Source organism: Tripterygium wilfordii, chromosome 17 (genome assembly GCF_013401445.1).
Source record: "Tripterygium wilfordii isolate XIE 37 chromosome 17, ASM1340144v1, whole genome shotgun sequence".
Taxonomy (NCBI): domain Eukaryota; kingdom Viridiplantae; phylum Streptophyta; class Magnoliopsida; order Celastrales; family Celastraceae; genus Tripterygium; species Tripterygium wilfordii.
In genome coordinates this window covers 5,030,817-5,049,554 of record NC_052248.1, presented here as the reverse complement: position 1 = coordinate 5,049,554, position 18,738 = coordinate 5,030,817, and the positions used below count along the sequence as shown (strand labels likewise).

At 35.8% G+C, this 18,738-nt stretch overlaps 1 protein-coding gene across 1 annotated transcript; it reads left to right on the top strand.

Annotated features, from left to right (window-relative positions):
- Window positions 1-14,362: 14,362 nt before the first annotated feature.
- Window positions 14,363-18,617, top strand: LOC119982634 (chitinase domain-containing protein 1). Its single transcript, XM_038826113.1, has 9 exons — window positions 14,363-14,460; window positions 14,869-15,161; window positions 15,284-15,357; window positions 15,641-15,721; window positions 15,932-16,016; window positions 16,300-16,397; window positions 16,581-16,668; window positions 17,244-17,598; window positions 18,088-18,617. Exons 2-9 carry the CDS (start codon window positions 14,883-14,885, stop codon window positions 18,339-18,341), a joined length of 1,314 nt encoding a protein of 437 aa, XP_038682041.1. The 5' UTR covers window positions 14,363-14,460; window positions 14,869-14,882; the 3' UTR covers window positions 18,342-18,617.
- The last annotated feature ends 121 nt before the right edge of the window (window positions 18,618-18,738 follow it).

Genomic DNA, 18,738 nt, shown 5'->3' with positions numbered 1-18,738 from the left:
TTTCTACCCACACCAGTTTCAATCCCAACGTGCTTCCTCTTCCCGACACTCCTCCCTCTCGAAATTTCACAGAAAAGAAAACCTTTGCGTACCGCATGATTCAAAGTGGGGCAAACATATGCATCCAATTGAACCCAAACACTAGAGAAGTTGAATATCCAACATGTGAAATGCACATTCCCCACTTGGTCAACACCAATTTTGCATTTTGGCACTAGTTTGCATACCAGTTAGGCACATTTTTTAGTTCTACACCAGTAAACATCGATGATATACTTTGGTTATGCAAAGTATCTTTAAAGATTGCAGAAGTAGAAGGTCAAGAAGATGAAGAAAGTTCAGAGAACATGGAGGAAGAAGAAGAATCTGTCAATCTCATTAATGAAAAAGTGTGTAATACAACGGCTACTGAAGCCATTTGAATCTGTCTTGTGACAAGACAATTTACAACAAAATAATATAAATAATGTTTGAATCATTTGAATGATAAAAAGCCATTTAGAACAGGCCCAATACAGAATATAACAATAACTAAGTCAAAGTCCTAAAGCCCATAATAAAGCCTTCAAGAGAAAGGCCCAATTAATCCAAGGGCACAAAGGAGATGACTTCGTTGAGACTGAGAACTCAACTCCACAGACCTCGGTAGAGCTGGAGAAGAAGAAACAAGGGAGGAACCCTTCTAGGCTTTCACCCCCCCTCAAGTTGAACATGGTTGTCAAACAAGTTCAACTTGCCCAAGAGATGCTGGAGTCGAGGTGCAGAGAGAGCTTTGGTGAAAAGGTCACCTGGTTGGTCTTGCGATTTCAGGTATGTCAAGAAGATCATCCCTGCTTGGATTTTCTCTCTGATAAAATGAAGATCTATCTCTATGTGCTTAGTCCTTTCGTGAAAAACTGGATTATGAGCAATATAGATTGCAGCTTGACTGTCGCAGAAAAGCTTCATAGGATAGATTAATTGAATCTTGATTTCTTTGAGCAGACTGGAAATCCATTGTAGTTCACTTGCAGTAGATGCAATTGACCTATATTCTGCTTCAGCGGAAGACTTTGAAGTGGTTGTCTGTTTCTTGGATTTCCAGGAAATGAGAGAATCTCCCAATTTGATGCAAAAACCTGTTACAGACCTTCTAGTGTCTGTGCAGGAAGCCCAATCCGCATCACAATAAGCATTAATCTGCAAATTGTTAGTCGCAGGATAAAAAATACCTTTGCTAGTGGTTCCTTTAAGATACCTGACAATTCTGTGTGCTGCATGTAAATGAGCATCTGTAGGGGCTTTCATAAACTGACTTAGAGTATTAACTGAGTAACTGATGTCAGGTCTAGTGATGGTTAGATACATTAATCTACCAATAAGTCTTCTGTACTGAAGAGGATCATCCAGTGGAGTTCCTATGTCCAGTGCTAATTTTGTGTTAGTGTCACTAGGTGTGTTGCTAGTCTTAGCATGAATGAGATTGGTATCTTTAACTAGATCCAAAGTATACTTTCTTTGGTCAAGGTAAAGACCTGAATTTGTTTGTTGAATTTCTAAACCTAAAAAATATTTTAAAGTCCCTAAATCTTTTATTTTGAAACATCTAGAAATATAATTTTTCACTGCTTGAATAAGCTTTAAATTGTTTCCTCCTATTGCCATATCATCAACATACAATAGAAGTATGAGAATGTTGTTATCTTTATGATAATAAAATAAAGAATAATCTGACTTGCTTTGGGTAAACCCAAAAGCAATCAATGCTTTGCTACATTTTTCATTCCATTGCCTAGAGGCTTGTTTAAGCCCATAAATTGACTTATTAAGTTTACAAACTACATTTCTGTCTCGATTGTTGCATCCTGGAGGAAGTTTCATGTAAACTTCCTCCTCTAAATCACCATTTAAGAATGCATTATGAACATCAATGTGATGAATATGCCATTTGTGCATGCTAGCTAAGGCTAGAAAAATTCTGACAGTGGTTATCTTCACCACAGGAGCAAAGGTTTCTTTATAATCAAAACCTTCACTTTGATTGAAACCTTGAGCTACCAACCTAGCTTTATATCTCTCTAATGTTCCATCAGACTTGTATTTAAGTTTATATATCCACTTGCACCCTATAGCTTTCCTGCCTTCTGGCAGAATAGCCAAATCCCATGTTTTATTTGCTTTTAAAGCTTGAATTTCTGATTCCATAGCTTCACACCACTTAGGATCTCTAAGAGCCTCATTGTAGTGTTTAGGTTCTTTGTGAAGTGCTATGGATGCAATGAAATGTGCATGAGATGTATTATTAGACAGAGTACTATTATTGCAATTATAGTCTGCCAAGTAGGCAGGTGTTTTAGTGATTCTTTGAGGTCTGCCTTGAACATTCTGTATGTTCAAGTCAATGTCAGTAGTCTGTGTTATATTCTGATTATGTTGTTCAATGTTCTGAGTAGGATTATTCTGTTTTAAGAAAGGAAATTCATTTTCATGAAAAATTACATCCCTTGAGTTGAAAATTTGATTGCTTTCCAGATCCAACAGTTTGTATCCCTTGGTACCCAAAGGATATCCTAGAAATACACATTGTTTAGCTTTTGGTTGGAATTTAGAAGCCACAGGTCTATTATCTTTTGCAAAACATTCACAACCAAAAACCCTAAGATCTTTGAAATTAAACTGTTTATTGTATAAAATGACATAAGGTGATAGTTTATCTAGAACTCTGCTAGGCATTCTATTAATTAAGAAAACAGCTGTTTGAATGCAATGAGACCAATATGTTTCAGGTAGCCCACTATGTAATTTAATGGTTCTGGCCACATTTAATATATGTTGGTGTTTCCTCTCAACAACTCCATTTTGTTGAGGGGTGTATGGACAACTTCTTTGATGTTGTATCCCATGTGTCATATAATATTCAGGCATGTGAAATTCTAAGCCATTATCTGATCTAAGATTCTTAATAGTTTTGTGAAATTGTGTTTTAATGAGTTCTATGAACCCTTTAAGGTATTCCCTAGTTTGAGCCTTGTTGTTCATTAAATAAACCCAAGTCATCCTAGAGTAATCATCTACTATGGTCAAGAAATATCTGTAACCATCTAGTGAAGTAATGGAGTTAGTGTTATGATATGAGTTTTAATGATGAAGTGTGCATTCTATATGTTGATCAAAATATGTGTTCTATGTTTGCTATGCATTCTTAATTATATTCTGAACTTGTTTCTATCCTTTAATGCTTTAATTTGCAAGGCTAACAAAGATCAACACATGAAGCTTTTAATCAAGCTTACAAGTCACTAAGTTTCAGGTTCCAGATTTCACTATGAATTGTCTTGTTGTTTTGGCATTTGCTACTCTTACACAAGTTAGCATATCACAAGTTGTCATCCTATAAAGTCAAAGCTTGCTGAAAATTAAATTATGAAGACTTTCCTAGCACCTACAAACATCACATGTTCAAGTTACTGCAAAAAGTTAAAGATGGCTGCAATTGTTGAAAAGAAAAGCAATGAAATAGGTGAAAGAGATAAGAAGTCAAAGTTGGCTGTAAAAGAAGTTGGAAATATTGAAGAGATGAAGAAATAAATGGAGAAGACAAGAAGTGAAATATAGCTGCAAATGGGAGCTGAAATCTTTCAAGATCACAAAGCCTTAAAAGTCAAAAAGGTCTAGCTCCATGCAACGGTCATGTTTAGGAATTCTAGTGCATATAAATGCTTCTATATACTCCATAGAACCACACAGAACTTGATTCCAATTCTCTGAGAGTTTTACAAGCATTCAAGCCTTCATTCTTACTCAGAAAATACTCAAGCTTCATTGTACACTCCTTGATCATTATAGAGTCACTTTGTACACACAATTAAGAGTCTAAGTGCTGGTGGTTAGCTTACAAAATCACAAGAAAGTGAGGCTGGCACTTGGTAAGCCAAAACAGCCATTGTAAAGTGAAGTTGGCACTTTAAACAACAGCTGGTGTAAAGAGAGAGGCTTGGCTCTTCAACAAGCAAATCATAGTGGATTCAAACTCTCAAGGAGGAGCCTTGAGGAGTGGATGTAGGACTATACGTAGCCGAACCACTATAAATCTGTTTGCACTCTCTTACCCTACTCTTTACTTGTTTATTTGTGTGTGTGCTTGTTGTATTTAATTCTAGTACTTGATTCCTACTTAAACTAACCTAGACCTCAAGCTTATATTCACTAATATCAAGTTTCTATAAGATTTAAAGTAATCTGAAATCAGTAAGTTTAAACTCAAATTTGACATATTTTTAAGGGTAAAACAATTCACCCCCCCTCTTGTGTTACCTAGATTCTTTCAATTGGTATCGGAGCAAGGTTTTAAATTCTCATAAGAAATAACATTCTAGAGAATTAGATGGCTGAAGAGTTTGGAATGTCAATTAATAAACCACCATTCTTTAAAGGAAAAGACTATGCTTTTTGGAAAAATAGAATGGAGATTTTTCTACAATCAAATGACATTGAGTTATGGGAAATTGTAGCAAATGGACCATATAAACCAACAAAACAGATCAAGAAAGGTGAAGAAGAATCAGAGATTGATAAACCTAGAAGTGAATGGAGTGAAAATGACAAGAAGTTAGTGTCCTATAATGCAAAAGCTAAAAACATATTACACTGTGGACTAAGTAGACAAGAATATAATCACATTTCTACATGTGTAACAGCTAGAGATATATGGAAGAAATTAGAAGTTAAGCATGAAGGGACAAGTCAAGTTAAAGACTCTAAAATAAATATTCTTGTTCATAAGTATGAGTTGTTCAAAATGGAACCTCATGAGTCAATATCTGATATGTATGGAAGGCTTACTGGTTTAGTAAATGATTTAACTGCTCTTGGTAAAGTGTTTTCAGATGCAGATCAAGTTCAAAAGATCCTAAGATCTCTACCTAAAAAGTGGGATGCCAAGGTGACAGCAATTCAAGAATCAAAGAACTTGAAGACATTACCTCTTGAGGAACTCATTGGTTCTCTAATGACTCATGAGCTAAAATTGAAGGATAGAGAAGTAGAGGAAGAAGAGGACAGCAAGAAAAGAACTACTGCACTTGCTGTACATAGTTCCCATGAAGATAGTTAAGATGATAGTGATGCTGATACAGTTTTGCTGGTTAAAAATTTCAAAAAATTTATGAAGTACAGGAAGAAGTTTCCTAACAGAAGCAAAAGAAATGAAAAAGGTAAAACAATTGATGAAGTTGTTTGCTTTAATTGTGGCAAAGCAGGACATGTTAAAAATGAATGTCCAAGGAGGAAAAGAGCACACTACATAGATAAGAAGAAAGAAGATAAGAAAGCACTTAAATCTACTTGGGATCTAGATTCTTCAGAGTCGGACCAATCTGATAATGAAGATATCAGGGCAAACTTTTACCTAGTTGCTAAGGAAGAAGCTCATTCTTCTGCAGAGGTTAGTGAATCTGATTTGGACTCTGATTATGAAGATATTTCTATTGATGAATTATTTAAATCTTTCCAGGAAATGTGCAATCAAAATGAAAAACTTATCTTTGTAAACAAGAACTTGAAAAAGGAAAATACTAGCTTGAAAGATAAAGAGAAAGCATGTCTAGAAGAAATAAGTAAATTACAAAGCAAGCTTAACAACTTAAACATAGAACTAGAGGAGCTAAAAAATTTTAAGGACATTACTATGCCTGATAATTCAGATATGCTAGAAGAACTTAGATGTCTAAAAGAAAAGAACAAATGCTTAGAAGAGTCTTTTAAAAAATTTTATGCTAGTTCAGACAAGCTTGATAACATCCTATCTATGCAAAAACCATATCTAGATAAAACAGGGATAGGATACAATCCTACTAAATTGAAGGAAACATTAATACAAAGAAGCAACTTTGATTTTAATGCCTCTACCAGCTCAGTAATTAAAAATTCCAGATTCAGGACAAGAACTACAAATAAAAAAATTGTCCAAATTTGGGTACCTAATGGAACATATGTTGTTGATACTAACCACCAAGGACCCCACAAAGTGTGGGTACCTAAATAAACACAAATTTTCTGCAGGTTTGTCTAAAATCAAGCCTTAAAGCTTGTGAATGGTTTCTGGACAGCGGGTGTTCTAGACATATGACTGGAAATCCAAAATTGTTTTCGTCCTTCACAAAGAAAGAAGATGGAGGATATGTAACTTTTGGAGACAATGCAAAGGGTAAGATCCTAGGTATAGGGTCTATAGGTAATCTCTCTTCTTTTTGCATTGAAAATGTGCTCTTGGTAGATGGTTTATCTTACAATCTATTAAGTATTAGTCAATTAACAGATAGAGATCTTAATGTGTGTTTTTCTAAGAAAAAATGTCTTATAACAAGTGCTGAAAATGTCACAGCTTTAACTGGTTTCAGAAAAGGTAACGTTTATAAAATTGACTTGGAAATGTTACATGCAAGTTCTGTAAAATGCTTAGTTGCATCTGAATTAGTAATTGAAAATTGGCATAGAAGACTTGGACATATAGGTATGAGCACCTTAGCTAAATTGACTAAAAGAGGGCTAGTTAAAGGAGTTCCAAATCTGAATTTTGTCAATAATGGTGTCTGTGATACTTGCACAAGAGGCAAGCAAGTGAAAAGCTCTTTTAAACCTAAAGATGTAGTTTCTACTTCAAGGCCATTACAACTATTGCATTTGGACCTTTTTGGTCCTAGTAGAGTAAAAAGTCTTGGTGGAAAATCTTATGCTTTTGTTCTAGTTGATGACTATACAAGATTTACATGGGTTCTATTTTTAGCACATAAAAATGAGGCCTTAACTGAATTTTCAAAACTAGTAAAGAAATTGCAAAATGAAAAGAGTTGTTGCATATCTAGAATAAGAAGTGACCATGGAGGTGAGTTTGAGAACAATGAATTTGTAAAATATTGTGATGAACAAGGTATTTCACATAATTTTTCAGTTTCTAGAACACCACAGCAAAATGGTGTGGTGGAAAGGAAAAATAGAACTTTACAAGAAATTGGAAGAACTATGATGCTTGAAAACAATTCACCTAAGTATTTTTGGGCTGAAGCAATAAATACAGCTTGTTATGTCTCAAATAGGTTAACAATAAGACCTATTCTTAAGAAAACCCCTTATGAGTTGTGGAATGGAAGACCTCCTAGAGTTGATTATTTTAAAGTTTTTGGATGTAAATGTTTTATTCTAAATACCAAGGATAATCTAGACAAATTTGATTCCAAATCTGATTTAGGTATCTTTCTAGGCTACTCACTGGTTAGTAAAGCCTATAGGGTGTTTAATAAAAGAACTAAATGTGTTGAAGAAGCAATACATGTTAAATTTGATGAATTATCTACTCTAACACCTTCTTGTGAGAAAAATGCGGATATAGTAACAGAAATTGCAGAATTAACAAACAAGGAAAAAGCTGGTACAATTTCTCCAGAGAAGGAAGATGACTCTGAAGAGGAAGTTGACATTTTTGGAACAAAGAAACAAGAAGAGAAAAATGAGTATGAAACTCATGAAAGCACAACTTCAATACCAACCATAGTAGTGGATCCAAAGAAACCAAGGTACACAACATATCATTCACCAAAAGAAATAATTGGTGATGTACATGAAGGAATTCAGACCAGAAATTCCAGATTATCATCTCTTAATGTTTTCAATTTTGTTGCACTCATTTCTAAGATTGAACCTAGGAATATAAGTGAAGCTATAGATGACAATGATTGGGTTATTGCCATGCAGGAAGAATTAGATCAATTTCAAAAATGTAATGTATGGGAACTAGTTCCAAAACCAGCAAATAAATCAATCATAGGTACTAGATGGATTTATAGAAATAAAATGGATGAAAGTGGTGTAGTTACAAGGAATAAAGCAAGGTTAGTTGCACAAGGTTATAATCAACAAGAAGGCATTGATTTTGGTGAAACTTATGCACCCGTAGCTAGAATGGAAGCCATAAGACTATTAATTGCATTTGCATGTTACAAAGGAATAAAATTATTTCAAATGGATGTTAAAAGTGCTTTCTTGAATGGAAAAATTAATGAAGAAGTGTATGTTAAACAACCACCAGGGTTTGAAGACTTGAAACATCCAGATTATGTTTTCAAATTAAATAAAGCTCTTTATGGATTAAAACAAGCTCCTAGAGCCTGGTATGAGAAGCTGTCCAGCTTCTTAATTCAATGTGGTTTTAGCCGTGGGAAAATTGATAACACTTTGTTTATTAAGATTAAAGATCAAGATATACTACTAGTACAAATATATGTTGATGATGTGATTTTTGGAGCTACTAATGAGTGTATGTGCAAGGAATTTGCTGCAAGAATGCAGGGGGAGTTTGAGATGAGCATGATGGGTGAACTTACCTATTTTCTTGGCTTACAAGTGAAACAAACGCCTAAGGGAACACACATCAATCAAACCAAATACATAAAGGATCTTCAGATCAAATTTGGAATGGACAAAGCTAAACCTTCTCCAACTCCTATGGCAACTACAACTAAACTTGACATAGACTCAGAAGGCAATGAGGTAAATTCAAAACTCTATAGATCCATGATTGGATCTTTGCTATATTTAACTGCCAGTAGACCAGGTATCATGTTTAGTGTATGTTTGTGTGCTAGATTTCAATCAAATCCTAAGGAATCACATCTAAAAGCTGTCAAAAGAATTTTTAGATACTTAAATGGTACCCCTACTTTAGGACTATGGTATTCTAGAGAATCAAACTTTGATTTGTTTGGTTTCTCTGATGCTGATTATGCAGGCAGCATAATTGATAGGAAAAGTACCTCTGGCACATGTCAATTTCTAGGAAGAATGTTAGTTTCCTGGTATTCTAAAAAGCAATACAGTGTGGCTCTATCAACCACAGAGGCAGAATATGTAGCTTTAGCGGGCTGTTGTAGTCAACTATTATGGATAAGACAACAACTAAGTGATTTTGGACTCACATATTCAAAAATCCCAATTATGTGTGATAACACAAGTTCAATCAATCTATCAAACAACCCTGTGCATCATTCCAAAGCCAAACACATAGATGTTAGGCACCATTTTATCAGGGACCATGTCATAAAGGGTAATGTTAGCATAGAATACATTGACACTACTCACCAACTTGCTGACATTTTTACAAAGCCCTTGAATTCTGAGAGATTTAAATTCTTAAGACATGAACTAGGATTAACTCAAACATCTTCGTTTCTACCATGCATCATTTCAGGGGGAGCATTCAATATTATTCTTTTTGATTATTCCAAAAAGGGGGAGAAACATTGACAAACATCAAGACTTAAATCTGAATTAAGTCATACATATTTTGGCATCATCAAAAAGGGGGAGAATGTTATGATATGAGTTTTAATGATGAAGTGTGCATTCTATATGTTGATCAAAATATGTGTTCTATGTTTGCTATGCATTCTTAATTATATTCTGAACTTGTTTCTATCCTTTAATGCTTTAATTTGCAAGGCTAACAAAGATCAACACATGAAGCTTTTAATCAAGCTTACAAGTCACTAAGTTTCAGGTTCCAGATTTCACTATGAATTGTCTTGTTGTTTTGGCCTTTGCTACTCTTACACAAGTTAGCATATCACAAGTTGTCATCCTATAAAGTCAAAGCTTGCTGAAAATTAAATTATGAAGACTTTCCTAGCACCTACAAACATCACATGTTCAAGTTACTGCAAAAAGTTAAAGATGGCTGCAATTGTTGAAAAGAAAAGCAATGAAGTAGGTGAAAGAGATAAGAAGTCAAAGTTGGCTGTAAAAGAAGTTGGAAATATTGAAGAGATGAAGAAATAAATGGAGAAGACAAGAAGTGAAATATAGCTGCAAATGGGAGCTGAAATCTTTCAAGATCACAAAGCCTTAAAAGTCAAAAAGGTCTAGCTCCATGCAACGGTCATGTTTAGGAATTCTAGTGCATATAAATGCTTCTATATACTCCATAGAACCACACAGAACTTGATTCCAATTCTCTTAGAGTTTTACAAGCATTCAAGCCTTCATTCTTACTCAGAAAATACTCAAGCTTCATTGTACACTCCTTGATCATTATAGAGTCACTTTGTACACACAATTAAGAGTCTAAGTGCTGGTGGTTAGCTTACAAAATCACAAGAAAGTGAGGCTGGCACTTGGTAAGCCAAAACAGCCATTGTAAAGTGAAGTTGGCACTTTAAACAACAGCTGGTGTAAAGAGAGAGGCTTGGCTCTTCAACAAGCAAATCATAGTGGATTCAAACTCTCAAGGAGGAGCCTTGAGGAGTGGATGTAGGACTATACGTAGCCGAACCACTATAAATCTGTTTGCACTCTCTTACCCTACTCTTTACTTGTTTATTTGTGTGTGTGCTTGTTGTATTTAATTCTAGTACTTGATTCCTACTTGAACTAACCTAGACCTCAAGCTTATATTCACTAATATCAAGTTTCTATAAGATTTAAAGTAATCTGAAATCAGTAAGTTTAAACTCAAATTTGACATATTTTTAAGGGTAAAACAATTCACCCCCCCTCTTGTGTTACCTAGATTCTTTCAGTTAGGTCCCCAAATGTCAATATGAACAAGATCAAAAGAACTATCTGAATGAGTCATGCTAGTACCAAAAGGTGCTCTTTTCATTTTCCCAATAACACATTCCTCACATTCCAACTGAGCATCATTAGGGATATCATGAATAAGCTTAAAAACCTGTGTAGAAGGGTGCCCAAGCCTTCTATGCAAAACATCATTACTAACTACAGAATTAGCTACAACTGAGGTGTTTAATTTAACAAAATGATCATTCTTGAGAAGATAGAGATCCCTAAGCATCAATCCCAAGCCAATCTTCTCCAAAGTGGCTATGTCCTGCATTTCACATTTTTCTTTTGTAAATATTATGGCATATTTATCATCTTTTGTTAATTTACTCACTGATATCAGATTAAAAGAGAAAGATGGCACACATAAAACATCAGTAAGACTAAGTTTTGATGATATTTTGACTGTGCCTATGTGTGAGATGACATGTTTCTGTCCATTAGGCAAATGAACAAATGCATGCTTAATTTCATGACATGTTTCATACAAAGATGCATGACAGATTATGTGATCTGAAGCACCACTATCAATAAGCCATTTATGCATAAATTTCTGATTATTGAAAAGTAAGTTACCTGATGCAGAAGCCACTGAACCTGCCTGAGATGATTTGATTTGATTTGTATCTGTCTGAGCGTTCTTAGATTGAATGAAGTTCATAAACTGCTGGCATTGCTCTGGTGTAAACTCCATGGCAGGTTTGGTAGCTTCATTATCAGCATTTGCTTGATTCGCATAGGACTTCCCATGACCATTGTTGTTGTTGTATCTGGGCTTCTTTGGAGGCTGTGGGAATCCATTGAGTTTAAAACATTTGTCTATTGTGTGGTTGGTCATCTTGCAATAGTTGCAAAATAGCCCATCTTTATTTCCTTGTTGTGGTTTTCCATTGTTATGATCTGAATTCCTTTTGCCTTGTGAATTCCCTTGAGAATTTTTATGATGAGGCTTTGAAGTCCCACCATTGTTGAATGCAGCACCACTGTTATTATTAGCAGAGAAAGTCTTAAATGCCATAGCCATTGCTTCTTGAGTCATAGTAGATCCTTTATCTGCAAGTTTTTGTTTTCTCTCTTCTTGTGAGATAATGTTGTAAGCTTTGTTGGTGTCTGGAAAAGGCTGCATTATCAGAATTTGACTACCAACAGCACTGAAATTGTCATTGAGACCCATGAGAAACTGCATCACCTTTTCCTTTTCCCTTTGAAGTTGCAATGGCTTCAACACATCAGCTGTACACTGCATACACTTGAATTTTGGAAGTGCTTCATATTCTTGAAGCTCATCCCATAGACTCTTCATAGCTGCATAGAAATCTGCCACTGTCTTACTCCCTTGCTTCATAGTTGATATTTCTCTTTTCACCTCATACACTCTAGTTTCATTGACCAGGGAGTACCTATTCTTTAAATCTGTCCAGATTTCTTCGGCAGATGGCCATGTAGATATGCTTTGTAGAATATTTGGTGCAACTGAATTAGTTATCCAGCTCTTAATCAGACTATTTGCCTGCTTCCAGAGTTCATGATTTTGATCTTCAGGCTCTGGAATAGGAAGAGATCCATCTACAAACCCAACCTTGTTTCTAGCTTGAAGAGCATTGATGAAATTAGCACTCCAAAGATGATAATTGTTCCCATTGAGCTCCAGTGAAATCAGTTTGTTGATAGAAAAATCATTTGGTAGTATGTTATAAGGATTTAGGAAAGGACTTGTTTGAAATTGAGTAGTTTGAGCTACAGGAAACATATTATGCATGTTTGGGTTTTGAAAAAAAGAGGGTGTGGGTGTGGGTAGAATAGGTGGATTCTGGTTTGAACTATTGCTCATCATACCTGCAGTATTGATGCTATTAATAAGATTTGCTAACTGCAATGGTGTCATGGCAGGTATCAGTGGAGGGATTGAAGTGATAGTTGATGAAGTCAGGTGTGCAGCATTTCCTGAGGTCATGAATTCAGCTGCAGAGGCTGCAATATTTGAAGATAATGTCTGTGCACTCTTCAACAGTTGAGAAACCTCAGTTAAAGAATCTGAGGTCATAGCACCTTCCATGGTTGTCGATGGAAGATCAACCTGAGAGGTCATACCAGTTCCAGAAGTCACTGGGATTATGAGAGGAACTGTGAGCTGCTCCGATACCATGATATACTTTGGTTATGCAAAGTATCTTTAAAGATTGCAGAAGTAGAAGGTCAAGAAGATGAAGAAAGTTCAGAGAACATGGAGGAAGAAGAAGAATCTGTCAATCTCATTCATGAAAAAGTGTATAATACAACGGCTACTGAAGCCATTTGAATCTGTCTTGTGACAAGACAATTTACAACAAAATAATATAAATAATGTTTGAATCATTTGAATGATAAAAAGCCATTTAGAACAGGCCCAATACAGAACATAACAATAACTAAGTCAAAGTCCTAAAGCCCATAATAAAGCCTTCAAGAGAAAGGCCCAATTAATCCAAGGGCACAAAGGAGATGACTTCGTTGAGACTGAGAACTCAACTCCACAGACCTCGGTAGAGCTGGAGAAGAAGAAACAAGGGAGAAACCCTTTAGGCTTTCAATCGAACCAGAATATAGACCCTTAAAAAATGAATATCAAACCAGAATTGTTCACAATTAAAAGATATCGAGATCAAAATTTGTCAATTTTCCAATATACCAGAAATGTTACCCAAAATTTTTCAATATACCACAATTGAAATCGAAAACATTTACAATGACATGAACCCAATATGCAAATTGAAACAACTTCAATCGACAACAATATCCAGAAATCGAAAATAACTAGATGTCAATGGCCTGGACAGGCCAAGAACCCCAATCTGTAGATCTCTTCGACAAGTCACATTCTTCTTTGTTAGTGTTGGACAATGAATTGTTGTCTCTTCGAGGCATCGGAGATGAGGAGAACTACTTGACCTTCTCGGAGATGAGACGACCTTATTTGTTTGTCGTGATTCGCGACCGCAAACCCAAAGAACTTTTGTTCGAAATAATTGAAACCAGAGATGAAGAAGATGATGTGGAAGAAGCAAACCAGAGATGAAGCAAATTGGGTTTATCTGATGATGAATAAGTAAACTAGAGATAAAGAAGAGGATATCGCGGTGAAGAAGACGGGAAATGATGAGAACGCTGGGATGGAATTTTGAGAGGGAGGAAAGTCGCGAGGAGGAAGCATGCTGGGATTGAAACGGGTTATGGTAGAAAACGGGTTAAATTTTGGAACCCATAATTTTTTAATCTCAACCATCCAATAGATCAAATAGCTGAGATAGAAGTGCGCAAGTTATGTTAATTTGTTGATGTCCACATACATATATATATATATATTGGCGGTCCCTCCATTCTCTCTCTTAAATGTTTAAAACTCTTATCCATTTTCAATGTGAGATTTTTCTTTCTCTATTAGTTTCAACAAGTACAACAATCTACATCAACAATTGTAAGCTCTCAGATGGGTATGGTGGATCATTATGGGTGGATTTCAAATATGAACGCCTACCAACTTTCTGTTATTTTTATGGAATGTTGGGAGTTGGGACTATGATATCGGGTTTTTTGGTCCGCCCATTAAACTTTTCCACGTACATTTTGCATTGCCATACCTTTTTTCTCGTTTCCTTCGAGTCAGTTATGCCCAACAAAGAGTATTTGACTCAGGGACTTAGTCGTATACTTTTGTGGATGACTTGGAAATTTGGAATCCACACTTTTTATCCCAAAATATTAGTAATTAAAATTTAAAAGTAATAATTAATATCCCAAATTTTGTTAAGAGAAGTTGGTTAATACATACGGTGTCGTTTACGGTGGCGCTACTCGAAGTTTTCTGATCCGTCTCCTCGGTCCAACAAAGAGGGATGCCGGGGGTCTGCTGTAATTTTTTTTACAGCAGACCCCACTTTAATAAATAAGAAGTATTTAAAATTTTTTTAAAAATAAAATAAAATTATGAATGTATTTTGATCGTGTTTACGAATCTAACGGTATAATTTTCATCCGAAACAAAAATCAAATTCATCACAAGATAGACATATAATGTTACGGGTTTATATTCAACGGTTCACAATTTTCATCTCTTTTTCATGTTCAATTTGATTTTTGTATGAGACAAAAAATATACCATTACACTCGTAAACGGTAAACCTGATCAAAACACATCCATAATTTTAAAAAAAAAAAAAAAAAATTTTAGTCCCTTTAGATTCATTACAGCGGGACCTGCTGTAAAAAATTTACAGCAGGTCCCAGCCACCCAACAAAGAGGCACTACATTACAGATGGCGGTGGCGAAGAGGCGAGGCCGTCGCGTCGAAACGAGTTCCGATGGCGGCCGCAGCCAAGTCGATAGGTCTAGGCAAGCGGAAGAACTCAGCGATTCAGCTTCGAATCGCAACCTCTTTGCCATCTTCGTTTTCTTCTTTATCGTCATTCCAGCCATCTCCGTGCTTGTCTATCGAATCAAATTTACTCCACCTACGCACAGTTCTGACTCATCTTCAATTGTGCATCAGCACCGCCTTGCCAAAACTGATGTGAAGTTCCAAGAAATCCTCTCTGTATGTTCTGTTATCTTCCTCTTATTCCACGTTGCGAGTCATGAATTGAAAATTTGAAGAGACTCAAAATCGCTGGTTCTTTTCTTGGGTATGACTAATTTTAATACTTTCAAGGATTACAGGAGCACTCAAAAGTTTCAGAGAACTTGTCTCTTCGGCATTACACGTATCCTGTTTTAGCCTATATAACTCCATGGTAGGTGTATGACTCTATTTTGGTCTTTCATCATTTAAGTAAAATTTTAAGTAACTTTCTGAAATTAGAGTGTTGTTTTCTGATTTTCATGTCCTCTTAAATTTTCTTTCTTGTCTGTTATACCAACCTCTTTTGTTGCCTGCACATTTCCTAATATGATGACTACGGATTTTTATATCGACAATTTTGTTCAATTTATATTGAATAAGTTGCTAATGGAATGTGATATTCTTGTTGCTGGGTCAAGTAGTAAGTATTGCTGAAAGAATTCTCACTCTCGCAGGAATTCTAAAGGTTATGACATCGCAAAGGAGTTTAACTCTAAGTTCACGCATTTATCACCTGTCTGGTATGATTTGAAGAGGTAAACACTGTAAATGTTTTTCTGCATTCCCCAATTTCCAGTCAGGACTTTGTTTTGAATAACACTAGCATGATAAAGTATAGAATATATTAGTGAAGTGTTGGAAGAGGTTTCTGATTTATGTTCTGTAGAAAATTATGAATTTTAGAAAAAAGAAACGGCATCATTACATTACAACTCCTCAAAGTTCCCTCATTTTTTTTGGACCAGCCAAGGGACACACTTAACTCTGGAGGGGAGACATAATGCTGATGTAGATTGGATTTCAGAACTCAGAAGGAGAGGAAATGCTCAGGTATTGAAAATGTCGCCCGCTCTCCCTCTTGCTCTTGTGAATTGGTGAGAGTACTATTACCTGGCTAACTTAGCAAAAGCATTTTTTTTTTCCCAAAACATTCCATGGTTAATATTCTCTGAAGTTGTTTGTGTGATATGTATTTTTATTTTTAGCTGATTTGCTGTTATAGCTCCCTTCGAAGATTTTTATGGAAAGGAAGAGGCTTCTTCTAAATAATGATTGACTCTTCAAGTATGCTTGATTCAAGAAGTAATATCACTTAATTGCATTTTGGATGTAGGTGCTACCTAGAGTTGTTCTGGAAGCCTCTCCTGTGGAGTTTCTTAGGAAGAAGACACTAAGAAGTAAAGCTATTGACCTTATTGTGAAAGAGTGCAAGTATGCCTCCAATTCTCATTCCTTTCTTTAGAAGAATATTGTTTTGCACGTTATTGGCAATTGGTGTCCGAATTATATGGTTTAGTTCTACAACATCATATCTTAAGAATTGACATTTACTGAAAGATTTCAGTCTTACGGATATTTTATCTAATCTTTTGGCGACCCTCTCCTTGATGTTAGGGAAATGGAGTACGATGGTATTGTGCTAGAGTCTTGGTCCAGATGGGCAGCTTATGGTATTTTGCATGATCTGGACATGAGGAATATGGTAAAGATGTGCATTTATAATTCCCCTTCTGTGGTATATTTTGTGATGCTTTTTAGATTTCACATACTTAAGATTTTGGTACATTTTTGATGAACTAGTGTGTAACTGAAGATCTTATTGTTATACTGTTCTGTTTTAACTCGACTAAGTTTGTAGATAAAGTTGACTTGAAAAGCATTTGGAACAAATGTCATGTTGCTCTCTTTCCAGCCTTATATTGTCAGTTTGTGCTAATTCCTGAACTAACCAGCAATGATTTCAAGTTTATGAATATAATATTAACCTCCTATTCATACTGAAATATTAAGATTCTGGATAGCTGAATCCAAGAGATTGAGTTATCTAGCTTGGATAAAAAGCATTAGTAGCTGAGTGGAGAACAACCTGCTAATCAGTAAATCATAAATAACCATTACTGTACTCTTATATATTGATAATTCTCAATGCGTATTTCTATTGTATATCATGTTAATGATAATATTTGCTCCCAAGCAAAGATCTATGTAGCCTTTTTTGCTTTCTAAGATCTGTGGTCCAGTGGAGTTTAATGGATCTTTTTTTCTTTCTAACCTTAGGCACTGCAATTTATCAAAGAACTTGGTCACGCCCTACACTATGTGAGCTCAATGAGGAAACCTGAGCAACGTTTGACGTTGATATATGTTATTGGTCCGCCCCACTCAGAGAAAGCTCAAGCGCATGACTTTGGCCCAGAAGATCTCAACAGTCTGAGCAATGCTGTGGACGGTTTCTCACTTATGACCTATGATTTCTCAAGCCCTCAACATCCAGGGCCTAATGCACCTCTCAAGTGGATCCATTTCACCCTACAGACGCTTCTTGGTATGTCTGACCGTGATGATCAAAGCCTGGCCCACAAGATATTTCTTGGCATCAATTTTTATGGAAATGATTTCATCCATTCTGGAGGTACTCTATTCCCTTTTCCCCCCTTTTGAAATGTTCATGATTCGTGTTGGAGGAGGCACATTATTTATTTTATGTACAGTTTGGCCATCATTAACAATGGCATGAATGCAGTGTATCTGAAAACCTGTGCCCGAGTCCTCAGCAAATGTACCAAATACCCTTATGACTCTAAACCCTTCACATTTTTTCCTAGGCATCGAGGAGTTGTCTTTAGAATGTGTTACTCGTCCAGTTGGCCCTCTCCAACAGCTGGTGTTTAACTCGCTAATGGCATGTCAGTTGAGGCCATCTAATGATATATTCTATAGTTTTGGTATCTTAAAATTTGTTTTTCTTTCTTGACATTTGATTTTCGGAGTCATTTTTAGATCAAAATTTGTTTTTGAAATGGTAACTACATTGTGATTAGGTTTAAGTGTGGTTTTGTAGGAGACAGGAGGATAAGTATGTCAGCATACTTGTATCTGACTATGTATGTTAAAACTGCAGGCTCAGGAGGTGGGGCTATCACTGGAATGGATTACCTTTCATTGTTAGAGAAGCACAGGCCCGCATTGCAGTGGGAAAAGAACAGCGGGGAACACTACTTCTTGTATGCTGATGAGGACCAAAAGAAACATGCAGTTTTCTACCCTTCATTGATGTCAATATCTATGCGGCTTGAGGAAGCTCGTCGTTGGGGGACTGGTATCTCAATCTGGGAAATTGGGCAAGGTTTGGATTACTTTATGGATCTTCTGTAGGCGGTATGTTTTCTTGCTTATGTAGGCCATCTTCAGGGCTTCAGTCAACAAATTTTGGTTAGTGCATCATTTATTCAATGATTTATAATTGCTAAGAGCTCGCCACCTCTATCTTAAGATATCTGTGAACCTTGGCAATAGCCCAATTACCCAATCGCTGAACTTGTCTGGTGATTTAAGTTGCGGTAAATTTGGAGGCATGATCCATGAAGACAGATTCCACGTCTGCGTGACTGTTTTATAGGTTCTCATGAATATATTATTGTGTTCAAGTAATGTCTCTGTTGCTGCTTAAACTAATGGTGGTGAAAATGTGTTCAAATATGCCCTATGTTCACTACATTTCTATTTTCTTCACTACTAATGTTTCGTCCTAAAGGATGTTTTGCACACTAGA

Excerpts from the sequence above, each read along its gene's own strand:
- LOC119982634 (XM_038826113.1), top strand. The coding sequence starts at position 14,883 with ATGGCGGTGGCGAAGAGGCGAGGCCGTCGCGTCGAAACGAGTTCCGAT. Across the intron at positions 16,398-16,580 it reads CTTATTGTGAAAGAGTGCAA|GGAAATGGAGTACGATGGTA; the intron begins GTATGCCTCCAA and ends CCTTGATGTTAG. Across the intron at positions 16,669-17,243 it reads ATCTGGACATGAGGAATATG|GCACTGCAATTTATCAAAGA; the intron begins GTAAAGATGTGC and ends TTCTAACCTTAG.